This window comes from Phodopus roborovskii, unplaced genomic scaffold (genome assembly GCF_943737965.1).
Source record: "Phodopus roborovskii unplaced genomic scaffold, PHOROB, whole genome shotgun sequence".
Taxonomy (NCBI): Eukaryota; Metazoa; Chordata; class Mammalia; order Rodentia; family Cricetidae; genus Phodopus; species Phodopus roborovskii.
Genome location: NW_026126625.1, coordinates 1,860,432 through 1,887,978, shown reverse-complemented (window position 1 = coordinate 1,887,978; position 27,547 = coordinate 1,860,432). Strand labels below are relative to the sequence as shown.

Here is a 27,547-nt window from a genome sequence, read left to right as displayed (position 1 = left end):
CTCCTGGTTCATACAATGGTCATCCCAGTTGGAGCAAGGTGACACAGTGCCTCACTTGCTGTCTGAAGTGCTTCCCACTAGGGGTTTGCATGCTGCTGAATGCCACTGAAGGTGAGAGCCATGGACAGGTGCCGAAGCTAGACCACCCAGTTCATGCAGCCGCATCTGACTAGCACTCACTCCTGGGTTTACAGTTTACAGTACAGGAAGGACAGCAGCCCATAGTACATTAATGTAACCCCTGGAGACCAACTGCCCTTGGGGGTGCTGTGTAGCCACTGTCACTGGCAGAGTTAATCATGACCACCTTCACAGCACTGGTGTGGCTTTCACAGAACTGTGCCCCTGGAGCACGTGGTGCACACAGCTGGTCTACTGAATGGAACCGTTTCAATACAAGGCACAGAGGAAAACATGAGCCCTGATGGGAAGTTAGGCTCTCTGCTCTGGTGGATCCCCACAATGCACAGGCAGCAAGCACAGACAGGCAGACAGGACCAAGGGCTGGCTCACAAAGTCACAACAGGTTCAGAACCCAAGGGAGGCTAGGAACTTCCTCACTTTTATTAAGTTAGAAAACTACTGAAAGCAACACCCGTGCTCAGACAAGCACCGTGGATAGGTCCTCTGCTATGCAGAGTGATTAGTCCCCATGGTAGAGTTGACGGACCAAGACCCTGAAAGTCTCCAGCTCGCTGACCCTGTGTGGACCTCGGATGAGGGCCAGTCTGAGCCTAGGTCACATGAGGAATGAGACTTTGGGCTCTTTCCCAGAGCATGTTCATGGGGAGCTCAGCCGTGAAGCCCCAACCCCTAGTGGGCACTCAGCACCAGGACCAGGCTGAGCTGGGAGGACATTGAGCTGGTCTGTACCGTGTTTCCACTTCTGTCAATGGAGAACCTGCTCTGGATGCTCCATCCTGATGCAGCCATGGCCTGGAAGCCACCAGCTAGGCACCCTGCCCACCCTGTGCCAGACACAAGAGTGCCTGCCCCGCCTACATTTAGCTAGCTAAACAAGGGAAGAGACAGGAGTCAACAGTGGTATCAGAAGGCACCTCTGCAAACCTACTGCAGGGGACAGTGGAGAGGAACCCTTGAGAAACACATTCGGGCAGTTTCTGCGGATCCTTCTTTCTGAGCTAAAGGAATGAACAGGCAGAATACGGGCTGCCAGCTGGTGCCAAGGAGGATAGCAGGTGTGATGGAAGTCTTGTCAGTAGACCCCACACCGACAGAAATCCACTGTGGGAACTGCAGTGACCATGGGGTCCCTCTGTCACACTGGGCTCATGACGGCCCCATCTCAGGGGCAGGTGGGTCTCAGGAAGAGGAGCCCAGTGCTACTAGCTAATAGATCCTACTGCTCTTCTACGGCTCCAAGAAGGGCAGGCAGCGAGCCCTACCAGCTCCCTGAGGCCTAGAATCCTGCTGGGGGACCCTCAGCAGTGTCTGAGGGGTCACCAGCATCTGTCCTATATCTATCCATGGCAGCTTCCTGGAACTCACCCCTTAGAGGAGACAAGCTAGTGCTTGGCAGTGGGCACACAGGTGAATTGCCCTTGGTCTTTGGGGTCTGGTGCCATCTGCTGATGAAGTCTGTGGGTACCTCCTGAGGCTGAGTTACCTGTTGGGTACCTTCTGAGGCTGGGTTGCCCTGTGGTTTCTTTCCCTTATAAAATGTCCTCCGTTGCACACTGCTCCCTGATGTCCAGGACACTAAGGAGCAACATTCCCACCTCCCACAGGCAGCCTTGCAAAGGCTGTGTTGCTGGTGCCGAGGGACCCCTGCTGTTCCCTTGCCAGCCCTGGCTGGCAGAGGTGACTTCAAGGCTTTGCATGAATGCCGTCCCCCAGCCCAGAATCCCTGGTGACAGCCCATGCCTCTGGAAGATTCTCTCCACATAGCCGCCGGCAGCTTAGGACGCCCAAGCACAGGAGTCTCCTGAGACCTTCACTCTTCTTCCTATAAAGCTCAGGACAGCCTGCACTGCTGATGCCCGCAGCTGTTGCTGTCAGCTTCCGGCCTCGGCGAGAGAAACCGTGCAGTCTGTGGATGAAACACAGGGAGAAGATGAATGGCTGCACTGCTCTGTCCTTGCCTGGTCAGATTCAAAAGGCCCCCAGGGCTAGGACTCAGGCCCCTTACACCTGACACCTTACTACCTGGGAGCAGGATAAGGCTCCTTGTGCATCCAATGCAGCCCTCCACAGTTCAGGAACCAGAGCCACCCCTGCCTCCCAGCAGAGCATCACACTCATCACTCCGCTCCCTCCCTCACATGGACCCAGGAGCAAATGCAGCTACGGTTCCTAGGCATCATCTTCCCTGGAGAAACTGCAGACTTAAACAAACAATTGCACGGCAGTTACCCTGGGAAGCACTGGACACAAAAAGGAACTTCTAACATTGAGTTATCAACCAGGAGCTTTATTTCATTCCATGGGGTATGGACAGGAGAATTTGGCTGAAGGGGAAGATCAGAAGAAACACGGTGGTCCTGAGAGCAAATGTGGCACTTTAAGAATGTAAACAAAAAGGGGCCAGTGAGTCAGGCACAGGAAGCAAGACCATCTGTGATCTGGGAGGAGGGCAGCTGATGGAGGGCAGGTGACAGGCTATGGACAACAGACAAGCTCTTTTGTGGCCTAAACAAAAATTCCCCACAGCTTCTAGTTGTCAGACCATGAGACAGGCTATGGGGATGTCGTGGCGAACGATGAGGGACTGTCCTTGTGACCATGATGCTTATGTGCCCTGCTGCGTCCTCAGTCACTTGCAGCATCAGTGGTTGCCCTGGAAATGAGGGTGGTGGATGTCTACCTGCCCAGAGAAGGATCCAGCAACCAGACCCCTTGCTGAAGGCTTCATGGAGAATGATCCTGAAGCAAGAAGGAAACGCTGATTTATTACTGGTGTGGCCACTGAGACAGCGGCATCCCCACAAAACCCTAGGTCAGTCCTAAGGAGGATGTCTCTGGGCATTTGAGTTAGGAAATGATGGTGGCCAGGCTACAGCTCCTGAGCTGATCGGGCTGGCAGGGGAGAAACTGGAGTGGGACAGTGAGGAACATAAGATCGCAAGAGAGAGGAGGGAAGCCACAGGTTCTGTTCACAGGCATCTCAGAAGTCCACGTGGTTCTAGTGGAAGCCACAGCTAGATGTACTGGAGCTACAAGGTGGCCCTAAGGCCAGGAGGAGCACCTGTGAAGGAAGAGTAGACTCTGCCCCCATCTCTGACCAGCCAGGGGTGCTCATGAACTCACAGGCCCTGTGCTGAGCTGTGTCCTCATGCAGGAAGCAAAACTGGTCAGTACGCTTGCCAGTTTAGGGTTAGAACTATATAACCTGTACAATGGTGTGGGCTATTCAAGTACAAAAGCCCAGTACACGGAACAGACAATTAGTACTGGAACGCCTTTGGTGTTTGCTCCCCTGGGGACCCAGACACCTGCCAGTCACACTTGTCTCCCAGAGTAAGGGAGCAGATGAAAATAAAGCAAGCCCAAAAATCTTAAAGAGAACCAAGTCCTGTTCCAACTGCTCTCAGGAGCCAGCTGCTCCATGCTTACAGATCTGAGGCCAGTGGGGGCCCTTTAAGAGCCTTGAAGCATCAGTGTGATCTGACTTAGTATGAACTCAGCTCAGTCCACCAGCAGGCCCAGCTCAGGGTCTCTGTTTCCTGTGCGGTAGTGCCACAGGCTCACTGAGGCTCACTCAGCACACTTCCTGACTGGTTCCCTAAAAATGACTCAGGAGCACAAGACAGGAGGCCACCTGAGTGGAGGACAGGACAGTCCTCTTCCAAGGCCTCTTTTTCTTGCTTTCAATAGACCAGCACTCCCACCCCATCTCAGCCCATGGGAGTCCATCCTCCACTCTTCATCCCTGTAAAGACTAGTACCGAGCTGACTCTTCTAGGAGCTGACCATAAAAGCTCAGGCTCCTACAAGCCAGCCATGCCAGCCCCTCCCAAGAACACCCTCACAGGCTGGCCTAGCACCCTCCTGCTGCCTGCCAAGGGCAACACAAGAGCAGACCTCCCTCTGCAGTTCCCTCCTGTCCCCAGGTTCCCTGCAACTGCAGACCTGTCTCTTAAGAGTCTCCCCCATGCCTCAGCACCCCAAGGAGCACCCGATGAGTCACCTGGCTCTCCCCCAGCCAGGCTCTTGCTTTTCTATGACCTCATACACTCATGGTACAGACAACGGCAGCAGGACTCATAGACACCCATTTTGTGGTATAGTCTTGCTCTGAAGATCAGAATGGCTCCTGCTTTACAGAAGGCCTTCATCCTCACACAGGGGACAGATATTCCCCCTCCCACTGGCAAGCCCATAGCTGTGCCAGAAGAGGTAGGATATGAACAGGCTGTCTATCCCTAAAACTCGTTATCCTGCTGCTCATCAGCCCCTCCCTGGGAGATGTGGCAACCATTAGCCATACAAGCCAGAGGGCTTCCTCTGCCCTCCTCACCTGGCTGGGCTCCGAAGGTGCCTCTCATGCGGGCAGGTGCTTCCAGGTGCTGACAAAGGCCGTGGGGATGAGAGAGTAGGGCACGGTGGTGATGCAGTTCCATGTGTCTGACGTGGGGTCATAGCAGTCCAGTGTCTTACACCTCTGCGTCCCGAAGTAGCCTCCTACCACATACAGCTTGTTGCCCGAAGCCAGGGCATGACAGGACATGCGTTTGGCAGTCATGTCCCCAATCCGAGTCCACTGGTTAGTCTCACAGTCGAAGCGGTAGGCTGAGGCTGCTGTGTACTCTGTGTCTCCTCCCATGATGAAGATCTGGCTGCCCAGGACAGCAGCAGCTGTGTATCGCCAAGGCTGGGGACACTCTGCCTTGATTGTCCACCGGTTCTCTGAGGGGTCAAAGCACTGGACTTTGGACACCATGTCCCGGTGGATGCTGGTCCCTCCAAACACAAAGAGCTTCAGCTTGGCACTCACCACTGCAGCATTGCTGACACCATCTCTCATCGGGGCCACCATAGTCCACTTATTAGCCACAGGGTCATATTTCTCCACTTGCTTCAGGGAGACAGAAGGGGAGGCAGGGAAAATGCCTGCTAGAGATGTATGACCCCCTACCACGTAGAGACAGTTCTCCAACTCAGCTGAGCCATGGCCAAAGCGAGCAATCAGCATGGGAGCGGCCTTGGACCATTCCTCATGCACAGTGTCATAGACCCAGACATCCTTGGAGACCCCATTCTCAGAGCCCCTCCCTCCGGTCACATAGACCTTGCAACCAATCGCAGAGGCACTGAACTCCTTCCGGGGGCTTGGCAGGTCCGCCTTGGGGATGATCTCCTTGGCTTTGTGGTCCACTTGGTAGATCTTGTCACACATGAAGGTCTGGCCTCCCAGGATGAGCAAAGTGTGACCTGCCTTGCGTGGCCGTGCAAAGGGACTGGTGACCACACCGTCATTCTGCAAGATCTTGGTCTTGCAGCGGAAGGCTTCATCTATGATAAGCTTCGTGCGCTCGTCCCCCATGAGGAGAGCCTCCCCAGACACAGCTTCCTTCAGGCAGTCCGAGGGCAGCAGGGCCAGCCGCACACTGCGCAGGAGCAGTGGCAGGTGAGCCTTCCGCTGCTCCAGGTCATGCTTCACCCACTGCAGGATGGCCTCAAAGACCACACGTTCATCCTCAGTCTCCAGCTCGTCACTGGAGATGAGGTCCAGCAGTGTGTCCTTAGACAAACTGTTGAAGTCCTCACTTTGCCGCACTGTCTCAAAGTGCACCAGGCACATGCGGCAGGAGAACTCATAGAGCCGTCGGCACTGGTGGGCATCGGACAGCAGCATCATGCCCAGGCAGTTGGAGGGGGAAAGGTTCTTCTCAAGGAACTCGGCAGCTGCATCCCGGACGTCGTGGAACTGCAGCATGTCACCCGCCTCCAGCAGCGACTCTGCGTTCTCCTCATTGATGACGATGCGGGAGGAGTAGGCGAAGTCCAGGAGCAGTTCCAGCACCTCGGGATGCAGGTTGTCCTGGAAGTTGACCGTGTCATCCCGGCTTTCCCGCAGGCCGTGGCTGAACATGGCCTCAAAATATCGGCTGGAGGCAGCCAGCACAGCACGATGGCAGGGAAAGGCTCGGTCACCAGCCCAGAGCGTGACATCAGTGAACATACGGTGTTTACGCAGAGTGTTGAGGTGGGCCAGCACACAGTCAGGATGTGAGGCCTTGTGGAAGAGCGAGATGTTCATGGAGCCCGTGCTGCTCCGAGACTTGCGGGTCTCATGTACACTGACAGACATGATGCACCAATCTGCAAGAGAAATGACATCAGTAAGGGCAAATCTCATACCCACCAGCTATCTTCATAGCAACCTCTTCCTGTGCAACTCCAAATGCCCCACTCTCTCCCTTCCCTCCCTCCTGTCCAGCTCTAGGGAACCAAGCTTTCCTTGCTGCATCCCCAAAGATGTTGCAAGCAGAAGGCCCTGGGCCTCACCCTGTCCTATAGAGACTAGCTTTGTTCTGCCAGGAACTGTGACACACCTCTAGTTGCAGGGGTATGTAAGTACCCAATTTCATCTCTGGATCTATACAATACACACATACACATGCTCACACCTAACAGGGTAGTGAGCTCCAGGTATTGATGTGCCTGGCAAAGGCCCTGAATAAAGATCCAAATTCCTTGATGACACTGGTTAGGGACAAGGACCCCAAAGACATCTCAGCCATTACTGTGTGGCCTTCAGAAAATTAATTACCTCACGACATTTCCCCTCAACAATAAAGTACCAATAACAGTAGCGAGCACTTCACAGTGTTTCGAAGTCACATCAGAACACTGCACTTAAAACAGCCCAGACGTCCCCATTTATTCAGCCAGCTGTGTCACTGTTGCTGTCTGTACACTGTCCTGAATGAACACACAGGTAGGCATTCTAATCTTAGGCCATCAGTAGATTCTACTTCTTTAAGTTGGCGTTGTTTGTTTGGGTTTGGTTTGCTTTTGGTTGTTTGAGACAAGGCCTCTCTACATAACACTGTTATGTCCTGGAACTCTCTTTATAGAGCAGTCTGGCCTCAAACTCAGAGATCTGCCAGCCTCTGCCTCCCCAGTGCTGGTATGATTGAGTCCCCAAGTTTTTAATGGCTGTACTATATTGTATTAAAAAAAACCATGTTGAAGGCTCTGGTCACTCCGGGAACTGAGCTACTAGAGGTGTGCCCAGGCAGCTGCTCAGTCCCACAGCAAGTCCCAGGCTAGCACACACCTAGAACCCTCATTAAGCACATGAAGTTAACTGGGCATAAAACATAAGTCCAATGACTGCACCAGTAGCATAGACCATTTTAGACACAGATAAACATACATGGGGCCTCACGCAGACACTCCCACCTTCCAGGGAAAAAACAGCCCTTTATACACACTTGTAACACTTTTGTGTGTGTGTGTGTTTGGTTTTTGTTGTTGTTGTTGTTGTTTTCTCTTTCGAGACAGGGTTTCCCTGTATTGTTCTGGAGCCTGTCCTGGAACTCGCTCTGTAGACCAGACTGGCCTCGAACTCAGATCTGCCTGCCTCTGCCTCCTGAATGCTGGGATTAAAGGTGTGCGCCACCAACAGCCGGCTCAATTGTAACACTTATATACCCTCACAAGGGCCAGGCCTCATTTTACAAAGCACCTGCCAACTCCCACAAGACCCTAGTTTACATCCCCACACCACAAAAACAAGACATGCCTTTCCCTGAAAATTAAAGGCACTAGCCTGCTTTGCATTTACAAAGGCAAATGAGGACTGGAGTGATGACTCAGCTTTTAAAACCACTGGCTGCTCTTCCAGAGGACTTGAGTTTGATTTCCAATAGTCCCATGGTAGCTCACAACCTTGTGTAAACTCCAGTCCCAGGGGATCTGATGCCCTCTTCCAGGCTCTGTGTGAGCAAAGACACAGACATTAACACATGAAGGCAAAGCACCCACATGGCTCAGCAGTTAAGGGCAGTGTGCTGTTCCTTCAGTGGGCATGAATTTGGTTTCCAGCATCTGAATGGGGTACCTCCAGCATCAGGGGATCCAACACCTCTGAGGGCACCTGCACTCATATACACAAATCTCTACATAGCATACTCATATACATTTTAAAAAAGACAAGAGCTGCCCCTCTTGCTGTGTACTGTAGCACACGCCTTTAATCCTAGCACTTAGAAGGCAAGGCAGGTGGAACTGGATCTCTGTGGGTAAGGCCAGCCTGGTGTACCTAGAGATCCAGGCTAGCCAGGGCTTCATGGAGAGAACTTATCTCAAAAAATAAAATAAAGAATAAAAACAGAATCAATTGAAATTCAGTTTATCAGAAGTATTTATATTTTTACTGTATACACATTTTATGGGTTTTGCTTTCAATGTTGTTTGTATTTTTTGAGAGCAGGTTGACCTTGAACTCAGAGATCAGCTTCCCTGTTTCCTGAGTACTGGGATTAAAGGCCTGCACCACCAAGCTAAATTCTCAGCACATTTTTATGAAAAGATTGTTTGTTTTCAAGACAGGGTCTCACTCAGCATCTTCTGGGGTGGCCTCCTGAAGGCTGAATCACAGGCACAAGCCACAACTAGCTCTTGTTGATATTCTGAAGTGAAGTCATATGACTTAGAATAAGATGTGCCCTTGTCTCAGTTGGCTTCACGGCTCTGAGCTCACACCTTTTGCCCTGCCTGACCCACACCTCCCCCACAGGATTAGGCTGACATGGGCGTGGGTCTAGACTGGACTGGGGAGCAGTGTTTGGCAATACATAGATTTCCTTTTCAGGTCACCAAACATGCCTGCCTCAAGTTTCCCACAAAGAGAAGGATGGCAAGCTAACACTCAGCCCTGAGCTCACCCCAATAGGGCAGGATAGACCTGTTTCCAGAATCTGTAGACACACAAGTCAGGTGGACAGCCTAACTTTTCCATCTGCTACTGAGGTCAAGATCAACTGTGCTGTGGTACTGAGTCCTCAGCAAGCCCCTGACATCATTCCCCCATACTGGTCAGTGAGGACACAGGTGAGCCCCACATGCTAGCTCCCACCCCAACTTCCCTTGCCAGAGCTTGGGAAGTGCAGGGAGACTATGTTAAGGATGGGCAAACCATCATCGTCTTCCATTTTCAAGACAGGGTCTCACTTGCAACCCTCAGCCACTAGATGCTGAGATAACAGAATGGAAAGCCACACCCTGCCCGGCCCCAAACCTTTTCACTTAGCACCTGGAAATGTCAATGGTAAGCACACTTGAGGAAGGATGGCCACATTAGCCTCCATAGTTGACAGTTTAGGATGATTGCAACTTGAGACCAGGCAGTCTCACACCCTGATGGATGCCATCGAGTGCTTTCTCCATTCCAGTGGGGAGGCCTGGGACAGTTCAGGCTGTGGACATTGCTGGGCCCTACCCAGGGCAGCAGCTCTGCCTTCTCAGGGACAGTAACAGAGCAGGAGGGAAAGGGTCAAGGCCTGTGAAATCCACTGAGAATAAAGCAACCCTGTAAAGGACCCGCAGAGAATTCTGGTCAGGAAGAGGCCAAGTGGCCAAAGCCATGTTGTGCTTACAAAATTTGTAAGAAAAAAATTAAAGAAATAATAGGTTTCGTTGCTACATTTTTCATACTTCATTGTGCTTTGCTCATGTCTGCCCCTCCCACCGTCCCTCCTGCTGGTCTCTTCTCTCCCCACAAAACAAATCACCTTCAGCTTCTGGCACACACATATAGGTAAATCCTCCAGAGGACAAGGTACCATTGTCTTTCTCCCCCAGTCCCCACCCCCCACTGCCCTCTCTTGCTGGGCATTTGACAGAAGTTTGAATCCTGACACCCAAGCACACCGGTTTTAGTCAGGATGGGTGAGGTTACACTGAGGCAAACACCCCTCAGTCGGCAGATGTCTTGGTGGAACCACATGGCTGTGGCTAGCTTCGTGTTACCGAACTCACTTTGGGGTCACTCCCAAAGACCCAAAGACAGCAGTCTCCAAGCCACCAGTCACTGTGTCAAAGGGATGATAAGAGCAGTGGTGATAAGAGCCAGGCCTGGAAGGACACACATATTGTTCCTATCTCAGTGGCCAAAACCAGTCACACAACTTGACTGGATCAGAGAAAGCCACAAGGTGCGACCCTGTCATTCACCCACTCTCTGTAACTCAGAGGAGACAGAACTGCTCATGGAAAGCCCTTGTGTGCTAACTTATCCAACCAGACACTGCAATCCCATCTGCAGGTTGGGAAAGCAGGCAGAGATGTTGAGAAATCCATCCAAAGGCCCACAGGGACTGGGTCACAGCCAGGTCTCTGGCTTGGGTCACTAACACCTCCCCATGTGACCCCAACACCACAAGGCTGAGGAAGACATGGCATTAGACTCTAGGTCTGACTTAACTTTCCCCCTGAACCGCGGGGTTGAAGAGGAAGGCCTTCGCCTGGCATGTCACCAGACTCTGATATCCGGTCACTGCTCTCCACCCACAAAGCAACCTTTCTCACCCAGGCTCCATCTACTTAGGACAATTAACATTGGAGAAAGTGTGCCCTGTGCCCCAAGACATCCATAGCAGAAATGAATTCACTTCGGTCCTGAGCTCAGTAGGAAGCTGCTTCAGGTCACTGGGTCCGTGTTTAAAAATGCTGCCTTGGGGACAGGATAGGACAGCAGCCCAGAGTTTAACACCAACCCAAGAGGATGTGTGGAATTGGCCAGATTCTTGCCAAGGATAAAACTACAACGGGGGATGTCTGTCTGGCTGCATTCCATCATGCTCCCCACTATGATGGACTGAACCTCTGAACTGTAAGCAAGCCCCTTCAATTAAATGTTTTTTTGTTTTTGTTTTTGTTTTGTTTTTGTTTTTTTGTTTTTTTGTTTTTTTTTTTTTTTTTTTTTTTTTTTTTTTGCAAGAGTTGCCCTGGTCATGGTGTCTCCTCACAGCAATAGAAACCTAACTAAGACAGAAGCTTGTACTAGGGATGGGGTATTGGTGACCACACTTTTGTTTGGAGCATTATGGACTTTGATACTTTGGGTTAGGAAAGACAATGATGTTGATGATGATTTGAAATGTCGGGAGCTGGCTCAAGAGGCTTCAGAGAATAATTTAGCATGTTGCCTAGAAATAATTTTTATGATATTTTGGTGGAGGAAGTGGCTGCCTTTTTGCCCTTGTCTAAGAGTCTGGCTGAGGCTAAAGTGCAGTTTCTCAGATCAATTCCAGTGGCAGAAGAAATCTCAAAACATGACTCTGTCCTGTGGGTATTAGTGGTAACTCTAATGAAGATTTATAATAAAAGGAGCAAGCTGAGCAAGGAAAAGCATTTGAAGAGAGAAGGGCAATGGAAAGTGGAATAGAGCTAAATCCTCTGTTCAAGGAGACAAACGGATTAAGAAATACAATAAAGGGAGTGGTGACCTCAGGCGATGGTGGCACATGCCTATAATCCTAGCACTCCCGGAGGCAGCAGAGGCAAGCAGGTGTCTGTGAATCCAAGGCCAGCCTGGTCTATTGAACAAGTTTCAGGACAGCCAAGCTTAGGCAGAGAAAGACAGAAGGCTGGTGAAGATGTAATTAACAAGGGGACCATGTTCCAGCCTCAGCATGCAGCAGAACTTGGCAGTGTTGACCAAGTGGTTCTAGCTTTAGAGTTAAGGACAGAAGAAAGAAATTAAGAACCTGTGGGTCTGATTAGCTGGGGCTGAAGAATTCACTGTGATTAACAAGATATCAGAACTACTAAAGCAAAGCTTTGCTTTGCTGGGATACTTGATGCTGGTTGGCTGGAGATAAGAAATCAGTGGTGATTAAGAAGAGACCAGCATCACTGAGGTGAACTCTTCTGGGAAGTATTTCCTAAGAGCACTGAGAAGCTGTGCTCCAAAGGCAGCCAAGGTTGTACCTCATGCTGGCAGCTGGACTTGGTAATGTGCAAGCACCACCAGGTGGTACTGGTTTTGAAGGTATGAAGGGATCATGGAGAGCAGCTGGGGCTTGGTGCCATGAGAGGCCAGGAGAGGCCATTGGTGAAGGTACAGCTGCAGGGGCAGATGAAGGCTCAGAATTCAAGGGCTCATGCAAAGAAGTTGAGCTTGGCACCATGAAGAGAGCCTTTGAGAGGCTACTGGTGAAAGTGCAGGCCAGTTACAGCAGGAGACCCCAGCTTTTCGAGATGGCAATACCATAGGATGGCCACCAAAACTAGCAGTAACAGTAAAGTAGAGCCAGTTGGAGCTTCGAAGACTAGCTGTGTCTCAGGCAGAGGGCAGAGCCGGAGAAGTGACCCAAGCCCTTTGGAGTCCAGAAGACTGGGAATGGATCCCACGTATTGGACAGTTGGAATTTGATGCCAGAGTCGTGGGATACCTGCCGATGAGAGTTGCTAAAGGGGAGCGGAACCAGCCCAAGAGAGAAAACTGTGTTCCAGTCAACAAAGTTGAATGGAATTGGAGAGCAGTTCCACAATAGACATGGAGTTTGCCCAGCTGGTTTTGGTCTTGCTTTGTTGCAGTATTTCCTCACTATGTTTTAAAATGGTAACATATATCCTGTGCCACTACAGGTTGGAAGTATGTGACCTGCTTTTTTTATTTGACTTTACAGGGGATTACAATTACATGAATCTCAGGACACTTTGAACTTTGTACTTTTAAACACTGTTGAGACTGTGGTAGACTGTGAGGACTTTTGAAATTGAATTACATGCATTTTGCATTATGGTATCATTAAAGGTTTATGGGGGGGGGCTGTAATGGAGGAAGGACCATTACAGATGGTTCCTGGCTGCTGTTCCATAGGACCTGGGTTCAGTTCCGAGCATCCACATAGCAGCTCACACCATCTATACGTAAAGTTGCAGAGATCCACCACCTTCTTCTGGCATGCAAATGGTGCAGGACATACACACAAACCATGCAAATGTGTAAATTTTCTTTTCAAAATGTAATAGGGGCTGAGACTGCATGTAGCTCAGTTGGCCCAGGGATTACACACACAAGACCCTGGGGATTTGATCCCAGCACTTCATAAGATGGGTGTAATAGCACACACCTATATGAACAGATTGTCATATCAGAAGTTCAAGGTCACCTTTGGCTACAAATCTAATCTGAGACTAGCCTAGGCTACATAAGACCCTGTAAAAATACTAAAGTTTTGTTTTTTAGATATGGTCTTAAAGATGGCCCAGTAGCTAAAGAAGATTGCTGTCATGCCTGATGGCCTGAAATCAATTCCCAGAACACACACAGAAGAGTCAACTTTTGCTAGTAACTTTCAGACCTCCAAATGCCTGCCTGCCTACACACACACACACACACACACACACACACACACACACACACACACACACACACAGAGGCACTCATGTGCAAATACATAAATGTCAAAACTAAACTTAACTGGAATAGGCAAATTCTGGAGGAAAGTTGTAAAGGGGTTTAAGAGACAGCAACAAGAAAAACTGTTCTTAACCACAAATAAACATTTCTAAATAGTTGTAGTGGTACTGGGCTCACAGCACAGGTCAAATCTCTAGCATCAGGTAAAACACTACAACTCAAATCACTGCAGCTACAGAACACCCTTTCATGCTGTTTTTTCCCTCCACTTCATACTTGGGATATTTTCCTAATTCTTGTATTGTTTGAGGGGACTGCATTTTAATTTTTACCCCAACCCAAATAGCATTGCTTTGGCTGAACTACTGCTTTCTCCTGAAATAAATTCTTAGGAGAACAATGACAGTTGTCTCATTGTCTTGCAAGTTCTGTATGTCAGGTGACCACTCAAGCCATGTTTCTGCTGTCCCTCCAAAGAGGCTTCTTGCAGCCACAAGAGCAAGCACAGACTCAAATCCATCAGGGCAGACAGCAGGTGTCACTCGGCTTCCACATGCCACCACCTGCTCCCCCTCCACTGTCCTGGGCCCAGATCTCCAGGCCCAGCTGGAGCTCCAGATGGAGCAAGGCCAGTGGGAAGCACACCAGTACTCCAGCCACAGAGCAAGCAACAGAGCACTCTGTTCTCCCATCTGGAGAAATCACTTCCTCCCTCTCACTCAGCCAGAGTGAGGCACAGACAGAACTGTGCAGCCTGCTACACAGCACAGCAGACACCCTTAGGGCTATAGGCCTCACAGCTACCTGGGACTCAGGGAGAGGCCGCCTCTCCTGCACTCTGGCCTCACACAGAGGGCCATTAGGAACACACTGACCTAGATACCAATTTCTGTGAGCCTTCCGGGAGTGAGGAACACACAGGAGGGCAGAGAAAATGAATGAGATTAAAGCACAGCAATCTCCCAGGAGGGGACAGCCTTCTGGCTCCAGAAGCCCTGCTCCCCCACAATCCCTGGCTTCCATAAAGATCATGTTCCCAGACCCGAAACCACACTCGCCAAGGCCAGCTTGCACTTGCCCTCTCCTCTCTTAAACATTTATATTTATTTATATCTTTGGGGTTGGGAGCACATGTGCTATGGTTTGAATGTGGAAAGCAGAGAACAACTTGTGGGCCCTGGGTTCTCCTTCCACCGTGTGGGTCCCAAGGATTGAATTCAGATCTTCAGGCTTGGTGTGGTGACAGCCACTGGTACCCACTGAGCTCATCCAGAGGAACACAAGGAAGAAGGCAGCCAGCACCAACTCTTGGGAGAACAATAGGGCAACATCTTTTAAAGTGACATGTGGGTGCCCTCTGCCCCTGCATCTCCATGCATGGTAATCTTCCTTCAGTCCCCGGGACAGAAGCATCCATGGCAGCCTGGCTACAAAAGGCCAGGAGAGCCTCAGTGCTCAAGACTGAGAGTTCTGATAGCTGCCTTTTGAGAGGTCCGTAGAGTACAGTACTACACACACACACACACACACACACACACACACACAAACACACACACACACACACACACACACACACAATTCACACAAGCAGAGTTGCTTCCCATAAAATCAATCTGAAGAAGAGAATTACATCTGGGACACTGTCTGACTTCTACCTGCTGTAGCCTTCAATCTGCTAAGATAGGGGTTCTGATGACAGAGCAGGAAGAAAAGCCAGTCTCACACAGATAAAGCCTTTTCAGATAACCATGGCCTCTCTTGTGGCCAGGGGCAGTTTCTTTATGGGCCACTGAAGTGTGGGATCTGAACCTTATCAATGAACTGTTGTACTCTGCCACATTCCCAACCTGCACCTTGAATGGATATTTACCCAGGCAGGTTTCTGTGGCCTGGTGTGTGTGGTCATGTGAACACATTGACTGGCTGAGTTATGCACTCAGGAGAGAGTGAATGAGGCAGATGATATGTCAGCATTCCGGTGAAAACCTGTTTGATCTGGAGGCCCTCAAAGGAGCTTCACTTTGACACTGGTTTGTACTACTCCTCCACACTAAGCACACTTTCTCAGAACTCAATGGGAACTCCCTGAAGTAAGTGTTGGGAAGATAACTAACATGTACACACCCAAGATTTGGCCAGCCAGTGTTCAAGATCAGATGAGCCCGGGACCTCCCACATCCCAAGCACTGTGAGCTGTGAGACTTGCACCCCACACTCACATTCTCTTCCTCCCTACTCCCCAGCCATTAGCACCCTGCAGTCACTGGGCTGCAGGTCATAGGGTCACCTGCCATCCACCCACCACCAAGGCCCAGTGCTCCTCTGTCATTGTCAGAAGTGTCTCTCACCACAGCATCACCTCCTTCTCCCCAATGACAGGGGCTGTTCTTGGACATCACTGCTGATAGTCCCTAGTCTCTGAAATTACATATGTATCTATATAGCAAATACACAGATGCCCATAAATAGCCACTCACTCGTGGATGCTTTTGCACCGTCATCCTCCCCTGCTCCAAAGCCTTCAATGACCTTGGATGTTCAAGACTTATTCAACCTGTTCCCTCCTCTCCAGATCTACAGCCTCCCCCACTTTCTTCCCCTCCCACCCTTCCAGCTCACCCCACAATCCTTCTGCCCAACCCCAGCTTCTTAAGTTGTTCAGCATACCTTATACATAGTAGATGCTAAGAAAATCAATTCAAGGTTTTCCAGGTACTTACTATATATTACACCCATACCAAGAGAGATGTCTGTCCTGACTCTCATAATAGCCCCCTTTGTTGTGCTGTAGTACTGTGACCTTCTCCTGATGGCCAGCATGTTCTATTGCAGACCGTTGCCTACTCTGTTTATCTGTGTGCAGCTCCAAGGGCATATTAGACATCCCCTTTGCATGTGCAGTGTGCTCAATAAGTTCCATGTCATGGAAACTGGACTAAAGTTATAGCCACTGGAGTAAGAATGGAGATGTCCCGAGGGCTACTGTAAACTTGCACAACTGTCTCAGCAGTATTTCTTGAGGTATAATCTGTATGTTTCATGTTTGGACTTTTATTTTAAAGCTGTTCTTTTTATGGGTGGTGAGTGTTTTGACTGAATGTTAATAATACACCACCTACTGGTCTGGTCCTTGGATGCCAGAAGACAGCATCCGATTCCCTGGAACTGGGGTTACAGATGGTTATGAGCAGTCATGTGGGTGCTGGGAACCAAATCCAGGTCATCTGCAGGAGCAACAAATGCTCTTAACCACTGTACCATCTCTCCTGCCCCATGTGTAATCAGTTAAGCCAGGTGGCTCATGCATACTATCCCAATACTTGAGAGTCAGAGAATCACTTGGAGTTGCAGGCTAGCCTGGGCTATATAGCAAGTTCGAGGAGAGCCTCATCTATAAAAGCAAGAGACATTTTTAGCTGTAACTAGGGGAGAACCGCTTCCAGTGCTGCTCTGGACAGTGGTCCATAAATACAACAGCAGAGCAGCGTGACAGAATGGCTGGGTAGAAAGTGTCGCTAGCTTCCAGCTTCTGGCTGTCCAAGATGCCTGGTTTTCCCTTCTGTGGTAAAATAAATGGCCCATCTTGGAGGTACTATCCTGCAATTAAACAAGAGCACATGCACCCATCTAGTTCTCTAGAGCTGCTGCCTCTGACACTGTCCCCCTCCATACACCATCAGCACCAGCCGCAGGCAGGCAGGATTCCAAGATGGAGCCCCCCTGTTCCCCACCAGTGGCCTTTCCTGTGAAAAAGTTACCCTACATAGCAAGGGGGTAACAGGTGCATTGGCTGACTGGCCCAGGCTAATGAGATGGCTGGACTGGAAGTGGGCTTGCCACAGAAGCTGAGGACTGAGTTCCATCCCTAGAACCACATAGAAAGCCAGATGTGGGAGCAGGAAGGTCCTCGGGCTCAGTAGCCTGTCAGTCTTGCCCACTTGGTAAGCTCCAGGCCACTATGAGACCCTGTTTAAAAAATGCCAAGGTAGAAAGTGTCAGGAGTGACACCCAAGGTTGACCTCTCACCTCATGGGAACCCGCATGCACACATGTGCACATACATGTACACACATGTGCCCTTAGGAAATAAACTGTCTGGGTGGACTTGACATCCATGAACCCTTTAAAGACGGTGTCCGAGGCTGAGGAGGTGGCTTAGTCAGGGAAATTCTTGCTGAAGTACAGGGGCTTAAATTTGATCCCCAGAGTCTCATACATTAGGCATGGTAAGGGACCAGCTGTGTGGAGGTAGTGGTCCCTTCCTGTAACCCTAAAACCCAGGAGGCTGAGGCAGGAAGGCTGCTAGTCTGAAGCCAGCCTGGAGCACACTTGCTTTTGGAATTTTGCATTTGATATTTTCCAACCAGTTGGCCACAGATAACTGAAGCTAAAACATGACACTGAGGACGGGGAGGCTACCCCGTGAGCCCCAGAAACCTCAGACTAAAGTGTGTCTATTTCACGCAGTCAGATATTTATTCAAATGGTAAGGTGTTCAGGTCTGGGTGTGAAGGTCAGAACAGGGCTTCTTCATCTCTGTTCCTGGCACTTAACAGAGGGGGCATCAAGTAGGGTCTCAGTAATTTTAATAAAGCTCCAATTTCTGTTCCCTGGCTCCCCCTACAGCTGTATGACCAGCCAATTGTGTTCAGGTGCAATTATTTAGGTGAACTCCACAGAGGTCTCTTTCCTACTTCAAAGAAACCCACCAGGCTGGGATACAGCTCAGTTGGTAGTGTTTGCTTAACATGCAGAAAACTCAGGGTTTGATCCCCAGCACCGCATAAAGGGGGGATGGTATCACACACCTATAACCCCAGCATTTCAGGGTAAAGGCAGGAGAATCAGACGTTTAAGGTCATGGTTGTCTGCAAAGTATATTACTTTGAGACCAGTCTGGGTCGTATAAGACCTAGTCTAAAAAAAGAAAGTTGTAGACACAGGAGCAGTTGAGCAAGCCCCCTGTGGCCAGGGTAGGTGTGCCCTGCTTTGCACATCAAATGAGCATTGTGCAGTGGTCTCTGCCTCAGCCTCAACAGCCAGATAAACCCTGACATTTTGCTCGTAATTATATCTTTCAATATAAAGTTCTAGTTGAGTTGATAAAAATAGCAACTGCAGCTTCCTGCAACAGATACCCCAGTGGGTGCTGGTGCCTGAGAAAAAGCCTGGCAACCCAGCCTACTGCTTGATGCCAAACCTGACCGCAAACGTGGGATGACAGGTGCTGTCCACTCAAAAGCTGTTGGGGAGCACCTTGCTCCCTCATCCCTTTCCCAAATATCCAGGACTCAGACTGAAGAAGGGGACATACTGCAGAAACATCCTTCAGCCTCCTCCCCTGAAGAGCTATACCAAGGACACTTCAGGAGGCCTCCAGGAGCACTTTGGGGGTCCCACTATCCCCTCTATTGCCTACCTGACCATGACCCATCCTCTGTAATGTCTGTTCCTATTAGGTCAGGTTGGAGGGCCTAACAGATACCCACTCTGGGGCAGAGTTCTATGGTTCCAGGGCAGCAATCACACAACCAGACTAAGTGCTGCTTCTGAAGGGAGAGAACAAGGACTCTAGGATAGAAGAGCCCTGCCAAATGCCCCAACTCTGAGTCTCAGCAAGGATGCACTCCATCAGGTACCCAGGCCACAGCCTGGCCATCCTCACTCCCCAGTCACAAGGTCTATCAGGAAACCATGTGCAGAGCCTGGCTTTCCATGGTCCCCAAGATCTACGCCCCCCTCCAGTCTCCACATTCTTTCAGTCTCCCAGTCAAGTACAAGTGCCCATTTGGTACATCTTTGGCTTCTTTTAAAGCTCCCTGACAGAGGAAAGCACACAGGGATCCTCACAGGAACACACATAACTCAGCCCACAGATGCTCCTTCCAGACCCTTCCATGTGCAAGAAGCGCTGGCTTTGCCCTGCTAATTCAAGGGCTTTACCCTGGCAGGTGGACCAGCCCTCTGTGGAGCTCCCAAAAAGCCAGCCAACCTTCTCTTGGGTTGGGTAAATGCTGTTTAGGAGCGACCCCACTCATTCAAATGCCCCAGCCTTCAGAAACTAGGCTCCCTGCCATTATCAGAAACCGTACCTCCCGATGTTCCAGCGGCTGTGCTGAAGAGGACCTTTCAGGAATGCTTTCCCACACAGAGCACACAGCAGCAAGCAGGGGGCAGGGCTGGGCAGGGATTAAAGGGCCTCATTTCACAGATGAGCACACACAGCCCAGAGTTTCACTCAATCCCCAGCTGAGGCCAGGAGACCAATAGGAGACAAAACCTTGATCTGGAAAAACCGAGTCAAAAGAAAATGCCTGAATACACTGCTTAGCTGGCCTTAATTTTTTTTTTTTTCTTTTTTTCTTTTACTTTCTTTTTTTTGGAATGATACTGGTTCCATTGTATCAGCTAATCTTCAAAATGTGTATGTTATCAAGCATGGACAAGAAATGGAGTAATGGGCATTTTGTGGAAAAATAAATAATGCTGAAAGGCATATAACTAATAAAATTTAAAGGATACACAATAATAGCAGGCTTCCAAGGACTCATTGAATGTATGGGGGAAATGAGGACCACTCCAAAGTTTCTTGTTAGAAGGCAACATTAAAGCCAGTGTGGTCTGGCCACAATATGTCTACACTGCTGTGTGGCCATTAGGAGGGAAAGAGCTCCCCTCTATCCAGTGATGGAGACTGAAGAGTGTTCAACAGGGTCAAATTATAGAAAATCGAAATGCATATACAATCTCCACCTGCGGAACACATCAGGAAAGGGTCAGGCTTTCATACCACATTGTTTTTCTATATTGTTCTTGTATGAGAGCAATCAGTCAATATATTTAAATTTAAAAATTACAATTTAAAAGCAGTGTTTTCCTTGGTCTCCTCACAACAGACCTTCTAGAAAGCCTGGCCCTCTGCCTTGTACCCACACCATCCTAGCCTTTGAACTCTGCACTACTTACCAAGCACACCTCTCTGGCTCAAATGTCACCCCCCAACCCGGGACATTCCCTAACCCCCTTGTCTTCACAGATGCCCCTTATCCCTTCCTCTCACCTCCCAGTCTACTTTCCCTGGAACCCTTTTTGGGATAGCTGCATTTATTGGCTCTGCCTGTGGTCAACCTCCTCCAAATGAATGGGAGCCGCAGGAGATGGGGCTCACCCTGTGCTCTGCTGAATTCCAGCTGACTACCAAACCTGGACACCAGAAGTGGAAGTCCAGTGTAAAAACTCTTCGAGCACAACCTTCCTCCTTTGTCACCTACAAGGCATTGAGAACAAGACAACATACCTCCTCCTTCAGATTCCCAAGATGTAAATTCAGGAGGCATACGTAGATAAAGGGACTCACTACACAGTCTTCCAGGCTCAGAGGAACTTAAACTCTGGACTCTGGATGCTGCTGACTTGGCTGTCTAGAAAATAACTCCCCACCTGCTGACCTCATTCCTGCCCAAACAAACTGGCCTGGCTATGCAAACCTAGCAAGGGGCTCACTCTAGGGTTTGAACAAGGAAAGAATCTCTTTATCTTAATTAGATTAATTTTCTTGGCCTATATAGATGTCTGCTCAGTCCCTCCTGGGGAGCCCAATAGGAACATGTGGAAAGAGTTAGGCTCTGTTTCCGTCCTGCCCTGCAGTCTACTCCTGCCCCCATCCTTGACATGGACAGCAATCACCTGGCAGAGGTGGCCAGGTAGATATGGTCCTCAGGCAGGCTGCAGCAGCCATAGCTCTCCCACAGCCCTGCTCTGCAGGAAGAACCATCCAACTGGTCCTGCAGGCACATCCTTGCCAAAGCCTGGCACTCAGCCTCCTCCTGCTCCCCCCCCCCACCCAGGCTGCCCATAATCCCTTCTTCTCTAGGCTCTTTGTCCATCTCTCCACCTTGGCTCTGTGCCCAGGGGACATCCCATAAGCTATCCCATTCCTCTGAGGGAGGAGAATCACAAAGTCACTCCTATATTTGATGTCCAGTTCTGTGCCCAGGACAAGCCAAGGGGGACCTTGGAAATGAGTCATCTAGGTGTCACCTTCCTCTGAGCGCATGCCTGCTCCCCTGGGCCCAGATGGGAGCTTCCCTGACCCAGTTTCCTAGGCATAGTACAGCCCTAAACTAAGGAGCAACCAGGAGACTGAGGGAGGGCGAAGGGGAAAAGAGCTCCGTCCCTTCGGATCTACCAGCAGGTCCTGACTCAGTCTCCACTCAGAGACAAGGCAGCTGGGAGCTGGAGCTTGCAGACTTTATTCTACATGTGGAAAAACAGAGGGTCCAGACAGAGAGAATGACTCATCTGATGCCCACAGCATTCCATAGAGCTGGAACCAGAACCCACCTTGCTCCTGACTTTGTCTCAGCCACTGCCTGAGACTCTCAGATTCCTCCTGCACACAAGGTTGACACACAAGCCTTGTAACTGCTTAGCATTAGAACTTGTGGGACCCTGGGACATTCCAGTGAGACTGTTAACAGGGCAGTCTGGAAAGCATCTGTCTCCTAAAAGAGCCACCTGAACCCATAGTGACAAGGGGACCGGACCTACTTATGGTCACACAGGCAGAACTTGGTGTCCTTCCTACAACAGCTCCAGGTCTGAGGAATCCTTCTGTGGACTGAAGAGGTGGAGGTGGCCTATGGCCTTGGTTGAGCTGAAACAAAGGAACCCTCCAGACTCTACAGACCCAGGAAAATGCCTGGGGGAAAAAAATGAATTCATGCAAAGTACAATGCAGTTTCTCGGTTAACCTATTTATTTTGACACAGGATCCATGTCAAAATATTTATTTTGCAATTTCTCAGTTAACCTATCAATTTGGCACAGGGTCTCACTATGTAGCCATAGCTGAATCCCTAGCTCTCACTGTAATCCCATCCTCTGCCTGGGACTAAAATGCTGGGATTAAAGGTTAAAAGTGCTGGGATTAAAGATGTGCACCATCACACCTGGGTTTAATTTGGATTTATAAGACCATAAAGCTGACACTTTTTTTTTTTTTTTTTTAAACAGGTCTCCCTTATATCACTGGCTGTCCTGGAACCAGAGAGCTGCTGCTCTCCCCCACCCTGATCCCCCTGTGGCATTTTAGACTTCTGAGAGTAAAGGCATTCCCTACCACCATTTTGAGACAGAGCTTCATGTAGCCCAGGCTTTCCTTCAACTCCTGATGCTCCTGCCTCTACTTCCCAAGGGCTGGAGTACAGTTGTGTGCACCATGTCTCCTTTGATCCAGGGCTTTAAGCATGACAGCTAGGCAAGCATGCTACCAATGAGCAATCTCTGCCCAAGCAGTTGTCACTTTAAAGAACAGGACACAAGTTGCTTACCCTCTGTCACCCTAAGGGGCATCAAGACAGGGTTGGGGAGAAAAAGTTTAAGATTGAGAAAAATAAGGAGGGAGAGGGCCAAGGGTGGGGCCATGGCTGTGGACCCCAGGCAGGCTGACCACAGAACAGGAGTCCCACTTCCATTCTGTGTCAAGAGGATGGAGTCAAGGGGAAAGAAAGGGAGCTGGGCATGAGCAGCTCACAAGATACCAGACACCATTCCAGGGAGTGCTCTCCAGGGCGGAGTCTCATCACACCATCAAGAACAGACAAGCAGCATTTGAACCCCAGGCCTTCCATTGACCCCATGTGGAAGGGACTTAAGAGGGAGCCCTTCCAACCTCCAAGTCCCTTTCTGTGCCTCTAATTCCTTCAGTGTCTGTCCCCATGTGCTAACAGCCCCAGAGAGTTCTGGCAAGTGTGGCAGGGGTCAGCTTTAGATGTCTTAGAAGTGGTACCAGACAGTTGCTCAGGGGAATATAGCCTGTAGTGGAAGCCAGACAGAAACAGATGCACAAATCCTGCTGGGTTGCCCTTACTAAAAGCAGTGGATGCTTCAGTTCAGCCTCTTCCTGGCCCTCCTCACAAGGGCCTCAAGTGTTTCCCAGCCTTGAAAAGGCTTCACTAGCACGGATCAGCTGGGGCAATTCAATTATGAAATTTACCACATTAGATGCAAACAAGCATCTCAATGAGCCAATTCATTTGTGGCCTCTACTGTTTGCTGGTGCCAAGTCTGCACAAGGGAGAGGGAACCAAGCCCCTGCCCAGGACACACCCACACTGCCAGCTAGTAAAGGATTCAGGGCTCAAGCAGTGAACTGGTTAGCAGGGTGAGTCTTCCCAGGAATGAACGAACACACACACACACACACACACACACACACAGCTAGTAAAGGATTCAGGGCTCAAGCAGTGAACTGGTTAGCAGGGTGAGTCTTCCCAGGAATGAACGAACACACACACACACACACACACACACACACACACACACACACACACCCCAAAAGCTTTGGGAAGCCAGATTCTCCAATGAACCTGGAAAGCTGTCCGAATTCACAACACTACCACAGCCAAAAAAATCAACTTTTTGATCATCTCCCACCTACCTTTTCCCTAACCTCACCTAGAGATGGATGGCAAGAAAAACGGCTGCAGCCCCAGGTATGGGAACCGGATTGTGGCTGGCCTTTGCTAGCTTTCCTTTCCTCTCTCAAGGAAGCCTCTACTTACTCACTCCTGCTCCCTGTGACCCTGTTCCCTGGGGCTCTCTGCAAACTGTGATGTGTCAAGGCCTCCATCCATGTGCCAGTACACCCTCTCTCTAAAGTCAGGGTCTAAATCTGCTCAAATGACCAACCAAGTAAATGGCCCACTAAAAGCACCCCAGGTAACATGCTCCACCCTCTAATAACAGGAGGAAGGAAGGCTGCTGTCCCTACACACCACATGCAGGGCCCTTTCTTTTCTTCCTACTCTTCTCTCCCCACACTGGTGCCCACAGGCTCAAAATGCCATCCACAGGGATCCACTGTGGAACAGGCAACTGACCCAAACTGAGAATCCAGCTGCAGCTAGAGAATCAGGCCAAAGATTTCTTCCTTCTTCCCCATCTTCCTTTAAAACAGTCCTTGGTCTCACTTGCTGATAAATGACTCAAAACTGAAATATACCAGTAATTACAGGGCCAGGGACAAAACTCACTTTGCCAGTCTACGTAGACAAAGCCTGTGAACTCAAGAACCCCTGTCTTAAAGGGACCAAATCTACTGCAGGATAAGAGCACCCTGGGTCCTCCCTCCAGTTCCCAGACACAAGCCTTCAGCAACATCCATAAAAAGTCCTCACAGCATAACTGTGTCACCTATGACAGGAAAGGCCCAGCATCCTGGAGGGTCAGGTCCCAAGTCCCGCTCCCTCCCTGTCCTACTCCGGACCAGGGTGAAACCAAAAGGCCTAGGCAACTGGCATACCATGTCCTTCCTCAGCGGTGTGTCTTGGCCAAAGTAACTTGGACTCATCAGGACTCCCCAATGTAGAGATGAACTGGAAGGGGTTCTTGTCTGTCCGGCGCCACCGCCACCCCCCACCCCCCACCCTCACCCCCACCCCCAGTGCAACTACCTGTGGTAAAGTTTCTAGGAATTCTTGAGATGGGCATGATGGCACTTGCTTGTAAACCCAGCACTCAAGAGGCTGGAACCAGAGTGTCTCAAGTTCAAGGCTGGCCTGACCACATAACAAGACTAAAAAGAAAAAAATCCTTTTAGACTGCCAGGATGCACTTTAGGGTACACCCAAGGGTGCCTGGTGCCCCAGTGGCACACATAATTCCACAATGGGAAAAAGAAGCTTCTGATACAACTATGAAGGGAAGTCAAGCGGGGCCTTGCAGACCAGTGTAGTTCTTGAGCTCAGGCAATGAATGGGAGGAGGGTAGAGCAATTGTAGAGGAGGGAGATTAGCTGCTATAGCCCCATGGCCCGGGACCGGGGGGGGGGGGAGGCGCAACGCCTGGGTGTGTAGGTGGGTGTGACTCCGCGAGTGTCACCACTTCTCCCTCGACAGGCAACTTCCCAGACAGGAAAGACCCTGCGCCCACACGGCCGGATCCCGCAGGGACTTCTCTTCCCTTGTTTAACCCCTCGGCCCTCGCTAGGCTTGTGGACCTTGGCTAGGCGCGGGCGCAAAGCTGCGCTGCACGCATCCTCGAAGACAGCAGCTTCCACTTTCTAGGATCAACAGTAATTTTAAAAAAAAAAAAAAAAAAAAAGACTCAGCGGACTCAATGAATCAACCACTCCCGAGGGAGGGTAGCAGCTCCCGAGCGTAACATCCGTTTTCAAAACAATTCACTGCCTCGGCGGGAGCTCTGAGCAAAGCAATACAAGGTCCCCAAGCTCGACCGAGAGGCGCTCCCGGTCAGCCCCCCCCCCCCTTCCCAGACCCAGGGAAGCCAGCCCGCGGTCCTACGCCCTGCGGGGCGCTCCTCTCGCAGGGTCGCTCGCTGTCCCGGTGACAAGTCCAGACGACGGCGCCCCCTGTTGTCCCGGTACCGACCCGGTACTCACCTTATGGCCCCACGCGCTACGCAGTCCCCGAAGTCCCCGCCGCTACCGCCGCCCCCGGCCAGCTCTCCTGTCCCGGCCGCTCTCCCGTAGCAGACCCTCATCGGCGCCGCCAACAAACTAGTTTCTCCGGCCTTCCCGCCCCGCCTCCCGGCCCAAAGCGCAACAGCCAATCATAGGCCGCGCCTCTGTGACGGATGGGCCAATAGACCCGTAGTACAGCCGCGTGAGGAGAAAGGGGCGGCCGTCTCGACCGCCGGTGCCGCGGGAGGCGGGGCGAGGAATGGAAAGCCACCAGATTCTTAAAGCAACAGGGGCCGTTGCCTTCCGCCCTAGTGGCCAGAGTTGCTGAAAGAAATGGGACCTGGTCTGGAGATTTCCTAAGGAAGAACCTTTGCAGATTATACACATGCCTCTTTCTGTTCCCGAATCCCAGCCGTCGTTAATATTTTTTTACATAATTGCACTCTAACCCTCCCTATGTTAAGGAAGTCACTATTTACTCCCGGCTAGTTTCGATGTTGGGGAGTTTCTACCGCCACGAATCACTGTCTACACTTGGAATGCATAAATTTCAGGGCAGAGGACTCCCAGCTGTCAAAATGGCGGTCACTTCTTACTAAACTTTTGAAAAATAGCCTTCAAATAGTCTTTATTAGTCAGAATTTTCTAGAGGAGCAAAACCGACAGATAAAAATCTGTATCTGCAGATACAAACATACATACACTTATGTGGAATTGATTATTGATTTACAGGCTGTGGTCCCCGTAGTTCAATAATGGCTGTGGCCAGAAAGAAAGTCCAAGATCCAGTTATTGTCAATCTATGAGGCTGGGTGTCTCAGCTGGCCTTCTACAGTACACCTCGGAATCCAGAAGTCAGCTCTATTAACAGTGAAGGAACGAATGTGACAATGAGCGCAAGATCAGGATGAAGAACAGAAGTTTCCTTCTTCCCGGTCCTTCATATAGACTGCCACCAGATGATATAGCCCAGAATGATGGTGGTCTTCCTATCTCAGAAGATGTGGATTTAGGGTGGGTCTTCTCCTACCTCAAATGATTCAGCCAAGGAAAATTCCTCATAGATGTGCCCAGTTGCTTGGGTTTTAGCTAATTCCACATATAATCAAGTTGACAATCAAGAATGGACATCATGCTTCACCAGTACAGCCAATAATTCATTTTAAGAAGAATCACTAATCCAGGCGGTGGTGGTGCATGCCTTTAATCCCAGCACTGAGGAAGCAGAGGCAGGCAGATCCCTGATTTCAAGGTCTCAGAGTCTATAGAGTGAGTTCCAGGACAGCCATGGCTACACAGGGAAATCCCTGTCTCGAAAAACAAACTAACAACCCAAAAGAATTACTAGATATCTTCACCATATGACACAGAGGGGTGTTTAGTGCATGTGCTATAGTTCTGAGACCTTGTAATCTGAGTTTGTCCATTATTCTGCCACATCAGCTTGCTATGTGCCTGGTCTTGCCTGTGAAGTGACAGAAGTGAACTCCCACTGGAGTAATTGCAGGATTAAAGAACCAAACAGACAGTCATTGAACAGCTTACTTAAGGACACAAAGAGCTCAAGTTAAGAAAGCAATAAACTATTCAGGCATAACAGTGCACACTTGTAATCCCAGGAGGCAGAGGCAGGCAGATCTCTGTGAGTTCAAGGATAGCCTGGTCCACAGAGTTCAAGAACAGCTGGAGTCACATTGTCGGATCCTTTCTTAAAAACAAACAAACAAGAGTGACAAACACTACACAAGCCTGGGAAGGATGGGGATAGACCCCAGAGAGCAGAG

General features: G+C 50.1%; 1 protein-coding gene across 3 annotated transcripts; it reads right to left on the bottom strand.

Moving 5' to 3' along the window:
- Nucleotides 1-527: 527 nt before the first annotated feature.
- Nucleotides 528-25,814, bottom strand: Klhl25 (kelch like family member 25). 3 transcript variants are annotated; one of them, XM_051206542.1, is made up of 3 exons: nucleotides 25,743-25,814; nucleotides 4,478-6,282; nucleotides 528-2,050 (listed from the first exon to the last, which is right to left on the bottom strand). In XM_051206542.1, the coding sequence occupies exon 2, from the start codon at nucleotides 6,269-6,271 to the stop codon at nucleotides 4,502-4,504; it is 1,770 nt and encodes a 589-aa protein (XP_051062499.1). In that variant the 5' UTR covers nucleotides 6,272-6,282; nucleotides 25,743-25,814; the 3' UTR covers nucleotides 528-2,050; nucleotides 4,478-4,501. The 3 variants fall into 3 exon arrangements, with proteins under 3 accessions (XP_051062499.1, XP_051062501.1, XP_051062500.1); XM_051206544.1 differs by lacking the exon at nucleotides 25,743-25,814 and adding an exon at nucleotides 19,432-19,576; XM_051206543.1 differs by lacking the exon at nucleotides 528-2,050 and adding an exon at nucleotides 2,635-2,883.
- Nucleotides 25,815-27,547: the final 1,733 nt, after the last annotated feature.